This window comes from Penicillium paradoxum (genome assembly GCF_028828445.1).
Source record: "Penicillium paradoxum strain IBT 22861 chromosome Unknown utg000005l_segment0_segment0, whole genome shotgun sequence".
NCBI classification, from domain to species: domain Eukaryota; kingdom Fungi; phylum Ascomycota; class Eurotiomycetes; order Eurotiales; family Aspergillaceae; genus Penicillium; species Penicillium paradoxum.
Genome location: NW_026643183.1, coordinates 1,487,328 through 1,507,691, shown reverse-complemented (window position 1 = coordinate 1,507,691; position 20,364 = coordinate 1,487,328). Strand labels below are relative to the sequence as shown.

The 20,364-nt window shown below is 49.5% G+C and overlaps 8 protein-coding genes across 8 annotated transcripts; 4 read left to right on the top strand and 4 right to left on the bottom strand.

Annotated features, from left to right (window-relative positions):
• Window positions 1-237: 237 nt before the first annotated feature.
• On the top strand, window positions 238-1,840 carry N7457_005594 (MATE family efflux transporter; the record flags this gene model as incomplete). The annotated part of the gene is made up of 3 exons (XM_057176638.1): window positions 238-891; window positions 970-1,599; window positions 1,688-1,840. Coding segments are annotated over 3 exons (1,437 nt in total), but the record flags the coding sequence as incomplete, so codon positions are not given.
• A 139-nt stretch (window positions 1,841-1,979) lies between these two features.
• Window positions 1,980-3,970, bottom strand: N7457_005593 (amino acid permease; the record flags this gene model as incomplete). Its single annotated transcript, XM_057176637.1, has 8 exons — window positions 1,980-2,483; window positions 2,551-2,880; window positions 2,938-3,332; window positions 3,392-3,474; window positions 3,524-3,613; window positions 3,661-3,684; window positions 3,733-3,803; window positions 3,863-3,970. The coding sequence occupies 8 exons, from the start codon at window positions 3,968-3,970 to the stop codon at window positions 1,980-1,982; spliced, it is 1,605 nt and encodes a 534-aa protein (XP_057030939.1).
• Window positions 3,971-5,580: 1,610 nt separating this feature from the next.
• Window positions 5,581-6,699, top strand: N7457_005592 (oxidoreductase 2OG-Fe(II) oxygenase family; the record flags this gene model as incomplete). The annotated part of the gene is made up of 2 exons (XM_057176636.1): window positions 5,581-5,769; window positions 5,821-6,699. The coding sequence occupies 2 exons, from the start codon at window positions 5,581-5,583 to the stop codon at window positions 6,697-6,699; spliced, it is 1,068 nt and encodes a 355-aa protein (XP_057030938.1).
• Window positions 6,700-9,016: 2,317 nt separating this feature from the next.
• N7457_005591 (uncharacterized protein) lies at window positions 9,017-12,974 on the top strand (the record flags this gene model as incomplete). Its single annotated transcript, XM_057176635.1, has 3 exons — window positions 9,017-9,487; window positions 9,589-10,970; window positions 11,039-12,974. 3 exons carry the CDS (start codon window positions 9,017-9,019, stop codon window positions 12,972-12,974), a joined length of 3,789 nt encoding a protein of 1,262 aa, XP_057030937.1.
• An 896-nt stretch (window positions 12,975-13,870) lies between these two features.
• On the bottom strand, window positions 13,871-15,220 carry fluG (uncharacterized protein; the record flags this gene model as incomplete). Its single annotated transcript, XM_057176634.1, has 3 exons — window positions 13,871-13,874; window positions 13,939-14,054; window positions 14,117-15,220. 3 exons carry the CDS (start codon window positions 15,218-15,220, stop codon window positions 13,871-13,873), a joined length of 1,224 nt encoding a protein of 407 aa, XP_057030936.1.
• Window positions 15,221-15,670: 450 nt separating this feature from the next.
• On the bottom strand, window positions 15,671-17,414 carry N7457_005589 (NAD-dependent succinate-semialdehyde dehydrogenase; the record flags this gene model as incomplete). Its single annotated transcript, XM_057176633.1, has 4 exons — window positions 15,671-15,807; window positions 15,859-17,103; window positions 17,190-17,277; window positions 17,385-17,414. The coding sequence occupies 4 exons, from the start codon at window positions 17,412-17,414 to the stop codon at window positions 15,671-15,673; spliced, it is 1,500 nt and encodes a 499-aa protein (XP_057030935.1).
• A 229-nt stretch (window positions 17,415-17,643) lies between these two features.
• Window positions 17,644-19,162, bottom strand: N7457_005588 (uncharacterized protein; the record flags this gene model as incomplete). Its single annotated transcript, XM_057176632.1, has 6 exons — window positions 17,644-18,223; window positions 18,274-18,650; window positions 18,702-18,775; window positions 18,826-18,862; window positions 18,928-18,953; window positions 19,039-19,162. The coding sequence occupies 6 exons, from the start codon at window positions 19,160-19,162 to the stop codon at window positions 17,644-17,646; spliced, it is 1,218 nt and encodes a 405-aa protein (XP_057030934.1).
• Window positions 19,163-19,464: 302 nt separating this feature from the next.
• N7457_005587 (uncharacterized protein) lies at window positions 19,465-19,734 on the top strand (the record flags this gene model as incomplete). Its single annotated transcript, XM_057176631.1, has 1 exon — window positions 19,465-19,734. One exon carries the CDS (start codon window positions 19,465-19,467, stop codon window positions 19,732-19,734), a length of 270 nt encoding a protein of 89 aa, XP_057030933.1.
• Between the last annotated feature and the right edge of the window lie 630 nt (window positions 19,735-20,364).

Sequence of the window (20,364 nt, the reverse complement as noted above, 5' to 3'; positions counted from 1 at the left end):
AGACCACCCGATGCAAGGGCGCTGCTTGGTTCACGATTTAACAAGAAAGATGTACTCCATAAATGCAGTAAGAACACCTACGTTATTAACTCTTCCACATCCTAAACCTTAGTTCTTGTGGAAAAGAGGGAGGGGACGTCTTGATATCGCTTTCTGCAAGTTCTGCTGTGCTAAAAAAAGGAAACGTCAAGCCCAAGAGGCTCGCCGAGTTCTAAAGCAAGAACAAAGGAAGATATCATGGAAAGAATAGATTACTCGGGGTCGGCCCTACCGTCAGAAGCTTTGCCTTTCCTTCCTATCCAGCAAAATGATGAGGAGCCAGGACAAACTTCCGAAGAGACTTGGCCTCAGACGACAACTAGCTCGGCAGAACTCAGACTTCTTCTCACCACATCTTGTCCGCTAATCTGCACATTTTTGTTAGAGCACTCTTTCACTGCAGTCACTATCCTGTCGGTCGGACACATTGGAAAGGTGGAATTGGCCGCGACATCGATCGCGAGCCTCACAGCCAACATAACCGGCTATGCGATATTTCAGGGCCTCGCATCTTGTTTAGATACACTGTGTCCAGCAGCGTATGGATCCGGTAACATGCAGCTGGTTGGCTTACATTTTCAGCGCATGGTTATTTTTCTTTGGTTGATATGTATCCCAATTGCTGTTGCGTGGCTCAACTCGGCTGCGATTCTGGTATATTTTATCCCACAAGAAGAGGTCGTCAAAAAGGCTGCTTTGTACCTTCAAGTCCTTGTCCTCGGTATACCAGGATATGCAGCGTTCGAGTGTGGAAAGAGATTCATGATGGCCCAAGGGCTGTTCAGTCCGACGGTGTGGATTATGGTAATCTGCGCTCCTTTGAATTGCTTTCTCAATTGGTTATTTGTTTGGGTACGTTGATCCGAATAAACCTACTATAGTATCCTTGAAAATTTTGCTAATCATAGTTACTCTTGCTCCTATTTAAAGAAATTGGAATGGGGCTTCATTGGAGCGCCAGTGTCTGTCGTGATCGTTGAGACTTTGTTACCGGTCCTGCTTGCCCTCTACACTATTCGGATTGACGGAGCCAAATGTTGGAATGGCTTCACGAAGGCGGCATTCACAGGCTGGTGGCCCATGATCACACTTGCCATTCCAAGCTCTTGCATGGTGGTTGCAGAGTACATGGCGTTTGAGATAATCACCTTGGCCTCGGGCTCTATTTCCCTCGAACATCTAGCTGCTCAGACAATTCTCTCAACTACGACTGCCACGACCTTCATGATACACTTTCCAATCTCCATTGCCGCAGCCACCCGTATATCGACATTGATCGGTGCGGGCCAAGCGGATGCAGCAAAAATAGCGGCCAAAGTATCTGGATGTGTGGCACTGGCTGTTGGAATTTCAATTTTCGTTTCCCTGGCGAGCCTTCGAAATGTGATACCTCGGTTATTGGCGAATAACACCGATGTTATCGATTTAGCGAGTGCAGCGCTTCCGTTTTCTGGGCTCATGCAAATTTTCGACGCCCTGGCCGCTTCAAGCAATGGTATGCTAAGAGGTCTTGGAAAACAGAAAATTGGAGGATGGACCGCTTTGGTTTCCTATTACGTGGTGAGTCCGGTTTAGATGCTCTCTACATTTTCCTGCCTTGTTCGGGTCGCAAATTCTAACTGCAATCATTTCGTGCCATTCACCACAGGTCGGCCTTCCCATATCCTTCGCCTGTGCATTTGGTTTGCATTGGGATCTCCCTGGATTGACATTAGGAGTGGGAGTTGGCTTAATGCTGGTTACAGTAATCGAATTATCCTATATGAGAAATATTCGATGGGAAGGCATTGTTGAAAGGGCAGGTACTGACTATCTCATGGAATAATTGACAGTCAAATCACCCGCTGCCCTGTAGCTACCGCATAATTTCCTCTTGGCTTGCTCCTTTGGGTAGTCCCTGCCGCTATTAGAAGCAGGTGCCAGGCATTTCCATCGTCATATTAGTCCACACTAGCTGTTGTTTCCACTGAGACCTCTCTAATAGGTCCAGTGTATATTCTGCGGGCCCGTACAAAGTAGTAGATAACACCGATGATGCTGCTCCCACCGACACCCAGGATGCTCCAGTTCATTCCTTCCACGCCTGGGTTCATTTTCGAGGGCCAGAAGCTAAAAAACACAACGAGAAGGATATAAAAAGTCGCAAATGCGTTGATGAGAGTACCCCAGATTCCGCTGCAATGAAATGGTCCCCAGACTAGCTGCGCACCGGGGACGTTAACAATGGCGTCTTCGCTATCATTGTATTCAGAAATGTCGCCTTTGATTCGGCGATAGAGAAGGAGGATCGAAATCACAAGATATGATAGATAGATCGAAGACACAGCCATTGAAAGAATGTCATCAAGGGCAACGGGAGAACCGATGTTGATAAGTGCCAGCAACATACTGACCAGTACTGTAAGTATGATAGAGTGGATAGGCAGCTTGAAGGATGGAGAAACCTTGAATGACAACCGTTAGGAACACGAAAGACAAAAATCCCCTATTCAAGGGCTTATGTTGACTTACTTGGCTCCACCAACGCCACCCCGGAAGTCCCCTATCCCGGGAAAACGACCACAGCTGGCGAGAAGTCGCAGCCAGCATACCTATAAGCGAGCAGGAGAAGTTTATAATGATGATAGAACACATAGCGAGTGAACCTGCCCGGGACCTAGTAGCTTGGTAGAAGATCTCCATAAACGGATATCCAGTTGGTGAGTCTAATGCGTCTTGGAGATCACCAGCGCAGAAAAGGACAGCTAGCAGCATCCCAAAGCCGAGGCAACCGTTTGTTATAACCCCAAGTATAAGAACCCGAGGGATGACACGGGACGCATTCACAACCTCTTCGGACATCTATTGGAAGCTGTTAGTTAAAACGAACAAAAGGCCGAAAATTTGTTGAGGACTCACATGCACCGCTGCATCGCCTCCGGCAAAAACAAACGCGCAGCTACTCATCCCTATGCACCAGGCTAGCCCCTGCGAGCTAAACTCCCCGTAGTTCAGGAACTGTAAAAACATTTCGTGTGACTTGTGATCTGACATATACGTCAAAGGAATCATTATGCCAAGGAATCCCAGGATATGTATAAACAAAACGACTGTCTCGATGCGAGGCAGCATTCTGCCCCCGGTTAGATTCGCGATCAAGGCACAGGTTAGGGAGGCCCAGACAAGCAATGTACCCTGCCAAGGTGGTGATTCAAAGTCAACGTTTCCTAGGATAGCAGCGCCTTGGATTGTCGTCCCAGTCAAGAAGGCAAGGGATGCGAGGCCAGTTTGCCAGCCAATTACTGTCATCCAACCTTCGATAACAAACTGTTAGCGAGCGAGCTCTGAGTATTCCGCGAAGTGTAGCACATACCTGTGATATAGCTAAGAAACTTTTGGTACCGTTGTGGAGCAAGCATGGCCGCCCAGTGATATTGTCCCCCGGCCGTGGGAGCCCTGTTCGGTGATTAGCTTGAGAGCTAATTCCAATCAATATGAGACAAACATTGAAACTAGTTCGGCTAACACCACAAATATGGCTATGGTGCCGAGCCAACAGAAGATGAAAGCATAGACCGTACCACCGGAGCCACCACTGACAACTGTTAGAATCACAGAAAACAGCAGACGGCTTAAACATACTTCTGCAGAGGCCGTATAAAGGCACTAGACAACTGTCAGCGCGCAGTCGTTGATTTTGTGAACTTCACTGACCCAAGCAAGCACTCCCAAGTACCCAGAATTGTACAACTGAGGCCGAAGATAGAGAAGGTGCCAAAGTTTCGCTGCAGAAATTAGTCGTCTGGGCTGTTGTTTGAATAGATTAGACTGCGATAGGGCGTACCTTGAGAACCGGCTTCTTTCCCATTCGTTTAATATGGGCATCGTCACTTTCCCAGATAGACTGGCCGCCAGTGACGGACTGTTCGCTCTTCAATCCATTTTCGACCATGATTTAAGGCTGACGGTCAGAATTAAAAGCGTCAAAGGGCAGAAGGAGATAATGAGATTTAACATCATGGCAGGGATACGGTCGGATAGAATGACAACAGGGGAGGTATTGGGAGGAAGTATTGGAATGCTAGAGAACGCGGGTCTGGGATCTGAATGAAATTGCGACGCGCTCTGGGAATTCACTACGCATTGGCTAGAGTCTTCTAGAGCCGTGTTGGACTGTCCTGGCGACCTTTCCAATTGGAAATATAGAAAACGGATGCAAGTATCAAGTGTTCAGCCGATAAAACAACCTTAAGCACCAATTTCCACTCATACAATGACTAGTTACATACCTAGGTCTACAATATTGGCATAGGGAGACATAGTTGAATCGGCCTCATGCTTTAGATCGGTACTCTTAGCACTATCATCTGAATTACAGCTACTTCATCAATTGCTGAGGAGATACTAATCAATGTTGTTGAGCACTACGTAGTAGGAGGAGTGTGGAGGGGGAAGAGAGCTGTCTTGGGAAGAGAGAGTCGAGACGGAGCTCCCGACTCTAGCTACGATTGTGATGTCCGAGGCACCAAGGCACCAAGGCACCCACCACTGTCTCAACAATTGTTAGAGAGGCCCTCGATATGAACTTCCCCATATGGGAACTGCATTTCGCCTAAGTGACACATTACGGATTTTTTAAGGTGCGATGGTGTATTCCCCTTATCCGACAGTTTATAACCGCCGTCGTGATAATGCTTCTCAATCGAATTTCTTGATCGTAGAGAATAGATACACGTTAGGAATTACTAACTTAGAATCGAGCACTAGATCTGAACTATCTCCATATATTCCCGTACGCTAGTTATGTCCAAGGTATCTATTGGGGTGTATACTACGCTGCCTACTGGTGTATACCCTTAGGGGACCATGAGAATATCTGAATATGAAGAAGAGACGTATATGTCAAATCGGCTACATCCTGATGACTTGCACTCTCCGTTCGCCTGCATCTTGCAGTTCTATTCGTTTTGAATTCCCGATGCAGTAAATAACCCAAGTAAAATTTCCGTACATAGCGTTAGCCAGTTGACAGTAATGATAATTATTCAGGCAAGTAGAGTGGAGGGCGCGAACCGGAGGTCAGGTCGTCTAAGTTCGCAGATGTTCGAAAGCCATCAACCGACATGGGTAGAGAATCCTGCTGATTGTTGCCATTCATGGTTGAATAGCGGTGAATTATCTCCATACATATGCATGTATCACTCGGGCGTCTGCTCCGTGCTGTACATACGGAGTACGTTCGAGCTGAATTCTGCAGTCTGCTGTGCGACGCACGTATCCTGCAGGAGAAATATCTAATGAGCTCACCTGCACTTAAACTCATACCTCTTTACGGAGTACTTACTCCGTACATGCTGATCTTTTTCCATTCCTAGTATTCTTATTCTTTGTTTGGTCCTTGCCGTGGCGTTTTATTGAAGCCGGGAGATATAAGTGATAGCTCTGTAATTGACCACGTATGACCCTTTACATCTCTCTGCCTATTCAGGACCACTATTTTTACGATATCGACATTATCACGGTATTCACAATTCTTTTCTGTCTTTACCAAAATCTCTGGAAATGGTCGGAATCAAAGACGTCGAGCCTGCAAATATCCCAGTGATCGATTTCCGAATTCTCTCGGCTGGCACCCCGCAAGAGCGCAAAGATGCCCTCGAACAGCTAGATGACGCATTAAAGTCCTATGGATTTGTATATCTTTCCAATCATAGTGTTGGTCAGGCTATGGTTGATGAGGCTATGTCATGGGTATGACACTTATCCTTTATATTTGTTGAGATACCTGCTGATCCTCGGAAGTCTCGTCGCTTCTTTAGTCTCCCAATCAATGTCAAGAAGATGATCGCGCACCCTCGGAAAGCATCTGACCATCGAGGCTATGTATCTGCCGGTACTGGAATTGTCACTCAAGGCATCTGGGACCCTACAGAGATCGAGAAACTGCGAGAAACTGCTCCGATTGAGCAGATGGAAAATCTGGAAACCGGAAATCCGTACCTCAGCACCGACCCAAATGATACTCGCGTCGCAAGAAATCGCCTGCTGCCTGAAGAAATCTTTCCTGGATTTCAATCATTTCACCAGAAGTGGTGGGATGTTTGTATCGATCAAGAACTTCAGATCCTCCGATTTCTATGTGAAATCCTTGGTATTCCTGATCTTGATTACCTTGGCAAACAGCAAACGCCAGAGATCAATTGCAGCCAGTTTGGCTGGAATCACTACCTGTCTACACCTCTCTTATCATTGCAAACAGGTTCAAATCGTCTCAACACCCATACCGACTTTGGCCAACTAACTCTGCTCTTTCAGGACATGGTTGGAGGCCTTGAGAGTCACGATCATGACGCAGGGATATTTAGACCGGTACTTCCAAAGCCTGGTACGATGATTGTACAAGTCGGGGATATGTTGGAAAAGCAGTCTAACGGAAGGTGGAGGAGTGCGCTACACCACGTAACTGCTCCGCGTCACCTAAAATACGGAAGTGCAGCAAGCGAGGATACAGTGACTGACCGGTATTCAATTGGTTTCTTCGTCCACCCCGACTATGAGACTGCCATGGATCCCCTTCCAGGATGCGACAAAAAAGGAAAATGGAGCTCTTTGGAGTGGCATGGAGAAAAGACTGCCGGTGAATGGCTGATGAAAAGAGTTGCTCTTGAATATGAATATTGAAGCCTATAGCTCCTGGAGACCATGGGTTGAGCCTTTGCTAAATACGTTCATTATATGATTTCGGGGCTTAGAAGTGAATACATAATCCACACTGTATCTACTGTGTCTTATTATGGCTAATTCTGTTCCCGGTGCTTGTATTAAGGCAAAATCAGCCGCAATTCTGCCGGACTTTGAAGCGAGGTTGGCAGCGGGCTCATGGGCACTTGTAAACACACCCGTAGCTCCAACAGCCTTGAACTTCCTTAGTGCCATGATTTCTTCCAGCTCCAAAACGATGCTGTGGTCAGTACCTACGATAAATCCAAAAACGCACCGATTTCTATCCCCGACATGGTGGGCCTTTGCATATGTGGATAACCGGCAGTGTCCTGTTCGCATTTACGTGAGAAAGTAAGCCCGGCTCCTGGACAGGAAACCGTAAAGCCATCCGATGTACTCGGTGGGAAGTGTGCTGTCAATGTCGCGGCGGTGACTGCCTTGTGTGAATACCTTTGGTTTTTTTCCCCACTGGGAGCTGATCTCGTTTCGAAGAAACGCTCTTTCTCTGGACAACCAAGGAGAGAATGGATTAACAGGTACGGCCATGGTAGTTGGGCCCAAGCTGATAATCACCAGGCTTCTTTCTCGTTGCCTGCCGGGCGTGTTTATCGATGTCCCTGGAAACCGAGCATCTGTTTGTGAGTCTGATCCACAAGACCCACAATAACCTAGAGATGGCATCTCACGCCATCGCTGTCCCCCTCGGGCCAACTTCGGTCATCGATAGCATTCAAACCACTGCATGGCATCAATCGGTATTGGAATCTGCATAGACGTTGAAACTTACCATGGATAATGGGTAAGATAGGTCCCGCCTTTTCCACATGGATATGATTTCTCGACATGGAAGTTGACATCTAAAACGGCGATGGTATGGGCATCATTATCCGGAAAGATAATAAATCATATCGTCGAGTGGTACAAGCCTGTCTAGCGCTTGCCGCTGCAATGGACTCGGCATGAATGGTTAACATTGGGCGTGGCTATCATTGAGCGGATTCGAAAGCGCAGCTTGATTATTCAGTGCCGGCGTACCCGACACATCTCCATAGTTGTTTTGCTGCACTGGCTTTGTTGACACTTGGGTCATGGGTGGCATACATCTGGGGTGCGGTGACCGGTCATATCGGTAGAGAACCCTTCGAATACAACATGCCACTTCGCAGCCCAATCGTCGTGACAATTCGAGGTCAAGTAGGAAGAGATGATCATTATGTATAGCTACCACCGGCAGTGGGGTTGATGGCCGATAGCTCGGTGCTTATTTTGATGCCTTGAGTGTATGGGTACCTTTCCTGTACCCCCAGGCCCAATGTCGCCACTGGCGTCATGGGCTTTGTGGGCTTGCGGCGCTAACATTAGCCCCTGTCAGAAATGACGTACAATTAGTTCTTCAATGACGATACGGGCTTTATTTGTGCAAAGAGCGCAATAGTGAAGCTGTTGGAATGACAGGATGGTAACATTCCATCATAAAACAGAGCATGAAGCAAGGGAAAAAAACAATCGTTTATGATTGGCACCGTTGACTGGTAGGATGATCCTGAGATTTTATTGGTGCACTTGGCTTGCCACGGTGCCTGATCTTCATGGCCACTAATGTGGCCTGAGGCTGCAAACCCAATGATCTGCAACCTGAGGCCGCCACCGGACCACTACACAGCCACTGAAACCGTTCCCCCTCCACATACGTCCACAAACATCGCTCCCAGTGGACGCCACCTGGAGCCTCCTACTCCATTGTGCTCCAGTCAATATGCTGGTCCAAGAACGTTGGCACCATTTGTGTGCCGATCCTACGATGCCGGGAAATCGCACGAGAAAGGCTGATGAAGCGGTGGAGCAGGGGGCATGGAGTACACGATTCTCAATGTGCACCGAGCGTTGATTCTCACTAATCATGTTCTATGGAGCATTTATCCCCTCAGATGCGGTCCCCTCGCTAGTACCCGTCCCCACCTCGACAGATAGGATCCCTGGCTGTCCTTGCGGCCAACTCTCTTGCGCATTCTCTGGAACACCTTCGGACGTTTCACCTGACCTGGTGTTCTGCTGTGGAGATCGCACTCTGGGTGTGTGAATCACACTCTTTCTCCTCTTCATACCATCCTTTGAACGAATGATCAAGTTACGCTCGCCGCCTCAACATCTTTCCAACATTTTTTTTTATCCCGCTGCCTCCGTCGTCGCCGGTCTGACTCCTACGGCAATCTCGAAATTCGGAGTCTGAGGATGCAGTATTGCATCCTTACATCTCCATCGCTAGCGGCAAACTATGGAGATTCCTAGGACACACCAGGAAAAACTACACAACGCAGATCGCAGGGCCAGAGAACTTTATCGCTACTACCGGCCTGCTTCTCAGCCTGAGGTGGTTCCATCCTGGTTTTCTGCGGCCACCGACGGTTTCCATTTCTCTGCAGCCTCGGGAACCACAGTCACCCCACCGATCTCCGAAGGCTCATTGCCTTCGAACAGCAGCGCAATCCCACGACCAGCTACCACGATCGGCTCAGATGCTCTAGTCCTAGGCACCTCGAATGGCACGTTGACCTCCTTTGCCCAGCTAGCGGCTTTGCGTCTCAATGTCGAGCGGGTGCTCATATCCGTATTGGATCGTGATATACAACATATTATTGCCGAAGCAACAAGGTCTCTCAATTTAAGCGATCCGTCAATTCACGACGACAACGATGATGTTTGGGTGGGGCCGTCCGACACCCGCAAGACATGGAGTATATGCAAGGTAAGTTTTGCTCATTCGACGAGCTGTATGATTCGTGACAAGTGTCGGACCCGGCCACATTATTCAAATACGTGATTCTTGGTTTTGACGCCATTCGACAGGATACTGTTGCACTTCCGCCCAACGACCGCGAAAACACAGACTATCAATTCCTAGTTGTGGACGACATGGCCACAAACGAGCGCTATAAACACCTTTCGTTTGTCGAAGATGACCCCAAATTTCGCTTTTACGCAGGAACTCCCTTAACCACCGAGAACAAAATCAACTTGGGATGCTTTTTTGTATTGGACACAAAACCCCGAGATGGGTTGACACAGTTGGAGAAGGATACAATGGGGTCTCTATCGACGCTTGTGATGGACTACTTGAAGATTTGCAGACAGGCTTCCGAGGGACGTCGAGCTGCGCGCCTTTCCCGCGGGTTGAGTTGTTTCGTGGAGGGAAGTTCCAGTTTTGTGGACAACATCGATCCATCGCGGACCGGCAGTATTGGCCCTTCATCAACGGCCCCGACGTCTTCCTACAATCGAATGAGTGCTTCTGGTGGTTCTCGCGGATCTCGCGGAAACAGCGCAGAACATGCATCGCAATCGACATCCAATAGTCCACCGAATGACCGATCACTCAGTAATGACACTCGGTCATTCGGATCTGTGGCCTCTGATTTGAAATTGGACAGTAGCGATTCAAAATTGGACAGTGGATCAAAATTAGAGTCGGGCACGGTGGAGAGCTCTCTACCAGAATGGTTAACAGGCAGCAGCCGCAACCGCCTCCCACCCGATGACTCGCAAGGTAACTCCTGGTGCTTCCGCAGGGCGGCCAACTTGCTTCGCGAGAGTCTTGATTTAAATGGCGAAAGCGGCGTTATTTTCCTGGAGGCCAACAATAGCCCACTCATGGATGTTGATACGGGGAGTGACTGTTCTGATACAGGTGGTCCTGCCCCTGTTCTGTCAGCGTCAACAAATGATGAACCGTTCGCCCCCCAGGCTGGGTCGATGGCGACATGCGCTGCGGCCAATCTAGATCGGGCTTTCCTGCAAACGTTGCTTCGACGCTATCCTAGAGGAAAGCTCTGGTCTTTCCACCGCGATGGGCTCATTTCGACATCCGATGATGACGATCAACAACCTCAGGATAAACCCCCTCTTAGCAGCAGTTCCTCAAGCCGGTCCCCGCCTAGTGCCCCACAGCCTTCAAAGCCCTTGCGAAAACGGCGAAAAGCCGAGGAAAACTTGGTTCTCAACCAGTATTTCCCAAATGCCACGCAAATAATGTTCGTGCCTTTATGGAATGCTGTTTCTTCGCAGTGGTTCGCAGGATGTTTCTGCTGGAGCACCGTGGAGACACAAGTGTTCACTACCTCCGTTGAGCTTAGTTCAGTGCTTGGATTTTCATCTTCCATCATGGCTGAATATAGCCGTGTTGAGTCTCTCATTGCCGATCGCCAGAAGGGTGATTTCATTGGCAGCATCTCGTGAGTGCCCTGAGTTATATTGAATGTATTCATTAAACATGCAGCTACTAATTAATATTGCTTGTTAGGCATGAACTTCGTAGCCCTTTGCACGGAATCTTGGCTGCTGCAGAATTCTTGAACAGCACCCATCTCAACGAGTTCCAGGACTCATTGCTCGAGACTGTTAACTCCTGTGGTCGGACTTTACTGGACACAATGAACCAGGTACTTGACTTCAGTAAAGTGGTATCTTTGGAGCGAACATGGCGGTCATTGAAACGCAAGAAAGAGTCGCTCCTTGAATTTAAAGGATCAGACAAGCTGGCATACCACCTAGATACTTACGTGGCCACAGACGTGGCTATCCTCGCCGAAGAAGTCATTGAAGGCATTTGTCTGGGCCATGTGTACGGCCAGAGCTCTACCGCTTCAGCTGATCTGCCTGTATTGATGCCACATCATCCAAAAATGCAGAATCAACGGTCCAGCGTGGAGGTTGTTATTGACGTATCATTCCGTGATTGGGTCTATCGAACTCAGCCAGGCGCTCTGCGGCGTATCATCATGAACCTTTTTGGAAATGCAATGAAATACACAGACTCTGGCCGTGTCACCTTATCCTTGTCAGCATCCAGTCACTCCGAAGGACGCTCTCGGCGACAAGGTCTTGAAGACTTGGTCACCTTGACTGTGACAGATACGGGCAAAGGCATATCGGAAGAGTTTTTGCGCAGCAAGCTTTACACCCCATTTGCCCAAGAAGACTCGCTGGCTGTGGGCACTGGGCTGGGATTGTCTATTGTTCGAAGTTTGGTCAAGGCTTTGAATGGCAGCATTCGTATTCGTAGCCGTCCTGGGGAAGGCACCATTGTACATGTATCTCTCCCCTTGGCACGGCCTGTTGGCAAGGAAAGTCCGAACTTTGAGCCTTCCGGACAGCTGGTTCAACAGACTGAAACTCTAACCCAAACTCTTCTATTGCGAGAGGGATACCCTGGCAGACGAGCTGCCATTTGGGGGGTTGACCCAGCAGGTGTGACTGCTAACTCCGACTGGTCTGAAATCGCTCGCTATATTTCAGATTGGTATGACATGGAGATTGTCTCGTGGACGCCTGAAGCCGATATCGACATTGTACTTATGGATGAAGCCGATCTACCAAAGTTCCGCACCATCGCACCGTCAGCCACGTTGCCCGCTCTTCTTGTCCTTTGCCGCAAATCGGTGGACTATAGCGGCGCAAGAAACGAATGGCTACCACTGGCTACCTCCGTGAACATCATTCGACGTCCCTGTGGGCCGCACAAGTTGGCCCGAAGCGTGATGAAATGCTTAACACATGATCAGTCGAGATCTGCAACGCCTGTCTCCGCCATGCAACCCAAGAGTTTACCCCTTCGGACTACCTCGTTGCCATCTGCAATCGGGTCACCCCTCACATCCTCCGCGGATGTTCGAAGTGCTCCTGAGTTGCAGTTCCCGGAGTCCTACCCTATGACAATGCCACAACTGCAATCGCCACCGCCAATTGAAATATTGCCCGAGGAAGTTTCAGAAAATCCCTTCCCATCGCCACTACTAGATGGAGGAGCCAACTCTTCACGTCTAGCACGGGTTCTGGTGGTCGATGACAATCAAATCAATCTCAATCTGATGATGACATTTCTCAAGAAGCGCCACCTAACCTCGCTACATGCAGCCGAGAATGGCAAATTGGCAGTTGAGGCAGTTGAACGATTGCAGAGCGGCTATGATATCATATTCATGGATATGTCGATGCCTGTCATGAATGGCTTTGAAGCTACTCGTGCCATCCGCTCGCTGGAGAAAGACACAGATGACCGTAAGCCGGCCATCATTATCGCCTTGACCGGACTCAGCAGTTCACGCGACGAGTACGATGCCATGGCTTCTGGTGTGGACTTGTTCCTCACCAAACCGGTGTCTTTCAGAGAAGTTTCTCGCTTACTAGGTGAGTGGGAAAAGGATGGAATGGAGAGTGAACGGAAGATGGCGGCTTGATACAGCAGATGGCGTCTATTTTTGAATTGGCGTGCACGCTCGTTTCTGGTATCCTCCTTTGCTTCGACATGTTTAGCCTTCTACCGCTTATTTTGTCGCTCGCTCATGATGCATATATCGCCTCGTCTCGTCTTTTAGCCTACCGTCTCTTGGCCACACTCCCCTACCCTCTCCCCCTCTTATCTCCTCAAAGTCTACCAAACTGACCTGAGATATACTACCTTTTCTTTTCTTTGGCTTTTTAACCCATTATACCCTATCATTTCAGTCCGTTATTGAGATGATCCAGTGATTGCGGTTGATGCTGTTATTATAACATTATCAATACTATCATATCAGACAATGAACGCGATGACATTTAGGTCTCTCTTCTCCTTCTCCCCCATCTTCTGATTCGCATACGTCACAACCCCCTCCATTGTTTGACCTACTGATCATTCACATTGCATTGCGTCAGGCCAACGCTTGATACACGAAAAGCGACGGCCGGAGTTGGCTCGCATTCTTGTTTCCCTTTCTCTCTTCTCTCGTTTCGCTTCTTGCATGATACCCCAATATTGTTCGGCACGCAATGATCCCGCCGCCCGGTGGTATAGGCATGTATTTCTTTCTCGGACTTTTGCTTTGATGGAATTTCACACGCACATACTTCAGGTGGCGCTGTCGTTTTGTTGGTTCCGGCGATTTGTATACGATTTGGGATGAGGGCAACACGGCATGGAAAAAAAAAGTCATGGTCACATTTACATTTCTAATATGGGAATCAAATACACTTTTCTCTCACTGAAATTCCGTAGTTTTGTTTTCGGTACTGCCCCGGAAGCCTAGTATGTCTCTTTCATACTCAGCAAGCGCGCTAAAATAACTAACTTGGCTTGGGCAGCGGACTGTACGCATCAGCTGATGGATTGATTGTTAGTACACATACTTCAAATGCAAAGAGATAGCCTCGAAATAGACATACCATGGAGTCAAGTTGAGTTTGTAAAGGCGGTTGGCATTGTAGAAAAGAATATCGGCAGCAACCTTCATGGCTTGGGGGCTTGTATAGTCGCCATGCTGGACATAGTCTACAAGGACCTGCGAGATAAGCACAATTAGCACTGGAAATTAAATAATGAGAGGATGCCCTTGAAACCAACCTTTTCAAGAGCCTGGCGGAATTGGCGATTCGCCAACCACAAAGACTCAGGATGGAAATGACCATCAGTGCTCCAGAGCAGACGATTTGTAGGCGCGAGCTCCAGGCTTTCCCGGAGGATCTTCTCCTGTCCCTCTCGGCTGACCATGGGGAAAACCTCACCAAGATCAAGATAGACATTAGGATAGACGGAGGCAAGATAGCCCGCTTCACGTGTATACGGGTACGCAGAGTGCAGCAGCACAACATCAGCATCATTATACTGCGCGATCAAAGGTTGCAAGTAGGCGGGATTGGCTCGCAGAAGATTCATATCGTTGTCTCCCAAGCCGGTGTGGAACTGAAGCGGTTTTGAGACCCCCGCCTTCTTCTTAAACGAGATCGCTTTCAATGTCTGCTGGACAAGCCAGTCACACAGCGGCTTATCCTCGACTCGGAACCCGGATCTTGTGGTGCCGGAATCGAGGGTGCGCAGCAATGAGCCGCCCAGTGTGAGATCATCAGAGGAATACGGGTCCACGTCTAATCCGGTGCGATAGCACACGACGGATTTGAAGGCCACGACGTTGGGATCGTCCAAGGCCTCGGAGATAGCATCCTGGAATCGCTGGCGGAAGTTATTCCAGACTGTCTCGCCGGGCTTCCGCTCGCTGCTGGCTATTTGCAGGATCTGGGACTCTGCTACGGATTCGATCCGCACGATTCGCTTGGTTGGCGAAACTGTGAAGCTATCGTGCCAGCTGGAAGATTCGATGTCTTCGTCATCGCCGAGAAGGTCATCGAGTAGCAATGTGTGTGTGCCTTCGAGCGATTTGCGGATCAAGCCATCATAGTCCTCCCGCACGCATCGATCATGGGCGGATTGGACCTCGTCCCAGTCTGCGCAGGGACTGCCATATAGCTCGGCAAGCTGGTTTGTGGCTCGCAGCAAGGGTAGAGTGGTGCGGGAATTTTCTAGTGCCCGACCGTGGGCTTTGGAGACGATGGCCTCCAGTGGGTATGTGTCGTAGTCAGTGGCCGACTCGCGTTTCAGCAGGTTGTGGGCATGGTTGTCGATGAGTGGGTGCGACTGAATCAGTTGGCGCAGTGGATCAAGATTCGCCATGATTAGATGAGGTCCACGGGTGTATAATCGAATCTATTATCCTCAATGAGCCCGGATGACGTGGTTTAACGTTGTGGTTCTCTAAAAACTAGGATGCAGAGTTTGCTGGGGTCTGAAGGGCAAATTTCGAAGTCGAGAACGGGATATCGCGTCGGTGGGCCAGCAGAAACCGTTGGGCGCCCGTGCATCGACTTTGATGAGGTTATTTCTACATTCTCTTGATCTACTCCGTACATAATGTTACATTATTCGATGGGCTTATGCACACTGGTCTCTCGTGTCTTTTGATCTGCATCCTCGGCTCGCCTCGGCTTCAATATTCGCGCGGTGGAATCGAGTGGAGAATGCCCACTTAGAAACAACTCATCAACTTCATTCAATTTATTTTGGCTAAAAAAGGATGGTAGATTGTCAAGGTCGACGCAGGATCGTTCAACTCTCAGTATTCGTTTAATACTGTCCCTCAATGGTGAAGGTTCCCGTTTTGGTGACCAAGTACTCGTTGACGGCCACGTCCTTTCCGCTTTCTTTGCCATATCCAGACTCCTTAATACCGCCGAAGGGCGATTCGGCAGCAGATTGATTACCTGTGCGGATTGGTTAGCTCGTCGAGGCTTCCTCTGTAAAGAAAAACTTACCAGTGTTCATTCCGATCATTCCGGCCTCCAAGTTCTCCAATAAACGCCACATGCGATCGATATTTTTGGTGAATGCATAGCTAGCCAGACCCATGCTGGTATCATTGGCCAATTTAACAGCTTGATCCTCAGTCTCAAACTTGTATAGTGCAGCAATGGGAGCGAAAGACTCCTCCTGCGAGATGAGCATCTCTTCGGTCATTCCCGAGAGAATAGTGGGCTCAAAGAAGTACCCGGGCTTTGATGTTAGCGGGTTACCACCCAAGATAACGTCGGCACCGAGACGACGAGCGTCCTCGACCTGGGAAGATGCCTTTTTGAGACTTTGAGGCGTCGTCAATGGGCCCATTGTGGTTCCAGCAGCAGCGCCATGACCAACAACCAGAGCAGCGGTCCGTTCCTTGAGAAGAGTAGCAAAGCGATCGTAAATTCCCTCCTGGACGTAGATTCGGTTGGCAGTAATACAAGCCTGGCCAGCATGACGCCACTTCAGGGCCATCAACTGCTCAATCGCTTGGTCAAGGTTGGCATCGTTGAAGACAATGAAGGGACAGTTACCGCCCAGCTCGAGGGTCAGCTTCTTGAGACCGTGTGCACAGTGCGATGCTACCAGCTTGCCAACCCGGGTTGATCCAGTGAATGTCACCTTCTTGACAAGTGGGTGCTTGCACAGCGCCTCGCTCAGCGGCGGGGTATTTTCAAGATCTGTAGTCAACACATTGAACACTCCAGCTGGGATACCGGCCCGACGAGCCAGTTCCGCCAGTACAAGTGCAGAGATAGGTGTCTCTGGGCTGGGTTTCACCACCATTGTACAGCCAGCTGCCATTGCAGCGCTCACTTTCCGAAGAACCATAGCAACGGGGAAGTTCCATGGAACCAGCGCGGCAGCCACGCCGATCGGCTGCTTGATAGTGAACAGACGTCGGTTTGGTGCAGCGGCTGTTGACACAGTGCCCTGAATGCGCTCTGCTTCTCCAGCGAACCACCACAAGAAGCCTAGTGAATAGTCGATCTCTCCATATGCTTCTGCCAATGGCTTTCCAGTCTCATGGGTTACGATCTGGGCGAGGTCATCGCGCGCCGCCGTTGTCAAACTGTGCCACTCGAGCAGCCACTTCGCGCGCTGGCGTGGGTTGACTTTGCGGAATTGCTCGAATGCCGCGTGCGCAGATTCTACTGCAGTCGATACATCTTCTGCTGCGTTGGCGGGGCAGCTGGCCCACGCCTTGTCGCTACCGGGGTCTAGAGAGAGTGTACTATGTCAGCGCCGATCTCTCCTTTAGACCAAAGCTCGAAAACGTAGTTCGCAGCATGCGCCTTTCACTTACCAAGTACTTCAAATCGCTTCCCGCTCTTTGCACCGATCCATTTATCGCCGATGAAGGAGTCGAAATGCAGCAGTGTGGGATCGGATAGCTGACAATAATCGAATTAGCACTGTAAACATGTCTAGGTGATGTATGTGGATTCAGCTCGGACATCTCGCCGAACACCCTGCCGAGCTGGAAATGCGAAAGACATACCGTGAACGGTAGTTCGTACTGAGTCGCCATGATGAGATAGATCAAATAGCTATATACCGCGAAGTTATTCGAATCCTCAAATTGTCGAGTCAATGGGAAGTCAAGTTTATAAAGTCCCGAGGAGGGGGGAATGCCGAACCCCTCACTATCAGTACGCCATTGGGGTAGTCGGTCCTCGGCCCATTTTCTTCGAGAAGGCTATATGAACAAAGGGAATAAATCTCTATAGCGTAAGTCATCCTAGTCTAAATTATATATCTCAAACAATACTATCCACACTCGCTGCTTTGCCCTGCGATCTCCCATCCCCTTGCGACGCCGACCTCCCATCTCCAGGCGTCGCCGTTTCACTATATCCGACTGAGATCTCAGTCCGTTTCATAATCCCCGCTTTACCATCGTCACTCAGAGTGATGTCGCTGCCACTATCTCCACCACGTCGATACTTGCGCATATCGAATTTGTCGGCAGTGACCTCGAACCGCGACCCACCGAGTGGGTCAGCCATCTCGTATCCTTCCTCGCCGCACCCTGACTGCATGTTTGAATTGCGCTTGGTATAGGTTGACTTGCCGAGCTTGCGTGACCAAAAGCCGGTACTATTGCTGGGCCCAGTGCCGTAGCTGGTTTTTCCGCCATTGCGCGAGCTGCCCAGGAGCTTGGGCAGGTATCTGCTGGCGATGGCTTTCATGGACGGGGCACAAGCCGTCACGATTGCGACGTTAACCTCGACGGCTGAGCTGCAGATAGCAATTGAGTAGGTGGGATCCGGATCAGTAGCTAGGTGCATGTATGATTGGACAATCAATATGATGCGCCAGACTCCGACACCCGTGGCGCTGTGGATAATGTTAGAAGGGCGGGCATTTGCGTTTTGAGAATCACTCACATTCCACCCAGACAGAGAATGACACAGACGGCGATCTTGCGGCGTAGTGGCATTTGAAGCCGAGCGGTAATGATGATGGGGATTGAGAGAACCATCAGATCGCTGATGAGGTTTACCGCGGCGGTGGCGATGAAGAAGGCACTTTGATTAATGCATGACCCTTGGATAGACTTATCGTAGACGTATGATACTGGATTACATTGGAAAATATCGACCAGGAGGACGGCGATGAAAAGCCCGATTACCACCACGAAGGAACTCCAGATGAGATAATTCACCACCCGCGAGTGGGAGTTCAGTCGACGCAGAAACAAAATGATCGCGAGCTTGACCGTGGTCAAGGCCGGGTTGTAGAGAAGCTGGTTTGCGAATTCCCACTGTTTCGTTCGTGAGCTTTTCATTCATAGTGAATTGTGCAGCCGACTTACAGTTCGCCCCAGTTTGGCATCGTAGTCTTTGGGTATATCCCGAGCGTGGATGCCAATATAGCTGGTTTTAAAGACTGGATTTGGCAGTTGAGCAATCGTTCTCCTTGTTGATCGAGTGACTTACGGTACCACATCGTGACGCCTTGACATGTTGAGATGATCTACATCAGACGTATCAGTATACCCCTTTCATCCCTGTCACAGTCTGTGGATCTGAGAATCTTACACAGCTCAGCACAATCATGTAATCATCTGCAATAAGCCTTGTTAGCGATCGCTCCTAAGGATGCAGGTCCCAGTGGAGATCTAGAGTTAGCACAAGAAGCGGACATCATACCACTGGTGATCGGCGATCGTGATAGCCATCGGCTCCAGAGCCGAAGTAGAACTGCAACGCCTCCAAGCACCGTAAATGCGACGATGATTGCCAGTCCAACCCTCTGGTAAGAATCGTCAATCATCGTTGTGTCCCACTCAGGAGAGTATATCAGAGAGGAAACTCCAGACAGGGCAAGACCCGAATGATAAAATGCAACACGGGTGGGAAACCTGGTACGCTGGTCACTACGGAGCACTGCGAGCCAGGATCGGCAGCAATCTCCCACTTCTTTGGCTTCAAGGTTTGACGGGATTTGGGAAAAATTGCTGGCTAGACGAGATTACGAAGCTAGTTCGGGTCGCAGCACCGGTTCTACGATTCTATGGCGTTTGAGGTGTTTGAGGCTCATTAAGGGGCCAATAATGAACTGTCATCAGAGACCAGATGAAGGCGAAGGCAAAAGCGACCGGCCCCACGCCACGGATTGGGATTGGAAGGATCGAATACGATGCCACGGATGCCGCGGATGACGCTAAGCACGAAGCGCGAAACACGAAGCACGAAGCTGGAGACAAAACCGGGTCTCTGCCCGTGGGACATTCAAATAGCCAGCCGATCGTCGATCGTGAGATGCATGATATACTCGATTCGTACTTTGTACACACTAGGTTCCAGCTGCTTTCTTCACAGTCAACAGCCGATGGCAATATTTGAACCTCAGGTGCAGACTAGCGTAGAGGATCACAATCTCGGAGGGGGTCGGCAAACTTCACAGCCTTTGCACCGTTACATCTCAGAAGAGCTAGATCCTTGTTGTTAGGGGGGGGGGAAAGCGGGACACGAGAATCACCAGTACCGAGGTCATGAACTTCCAAGGTTGGAAGGCCAGCATTGCCAATATTGCGGCGACGATCAGCACCCTCCCACCAATTAGCAAAGGATGATGCACACGATTGGGGTCCTCGAAGCAACAAACTTTGTGCAGACCATGGATCAGGGCATCGCTTCGAGACTTCACGATGTTGGAATGTCGGTTGTAATATTCGGCCCCCACGTTCGATATGGAAGGAACTTTCTTCTCGGCCTTGGGTGAATCAATTCATTTATTATTTTGGAGCCTTCAATCTCGGCAAAGTTAGTCCCAATGTAACATTCCCAGGGTCCCCTATGTTGGCGTCGCATTGCCCAGTGAACAGATCGGATCTACCGGAGTGGATCGGCAGTGGGCCACGGAGAATGGAGGCGGACCGCATGGTGGCTGATCCAGATGCCGACGGCCAGTGTGCTTGCTGCTCGCTTGTGCTCTATGGAGTCCGGAGTACTCCGTATGGAGCACAACGAACG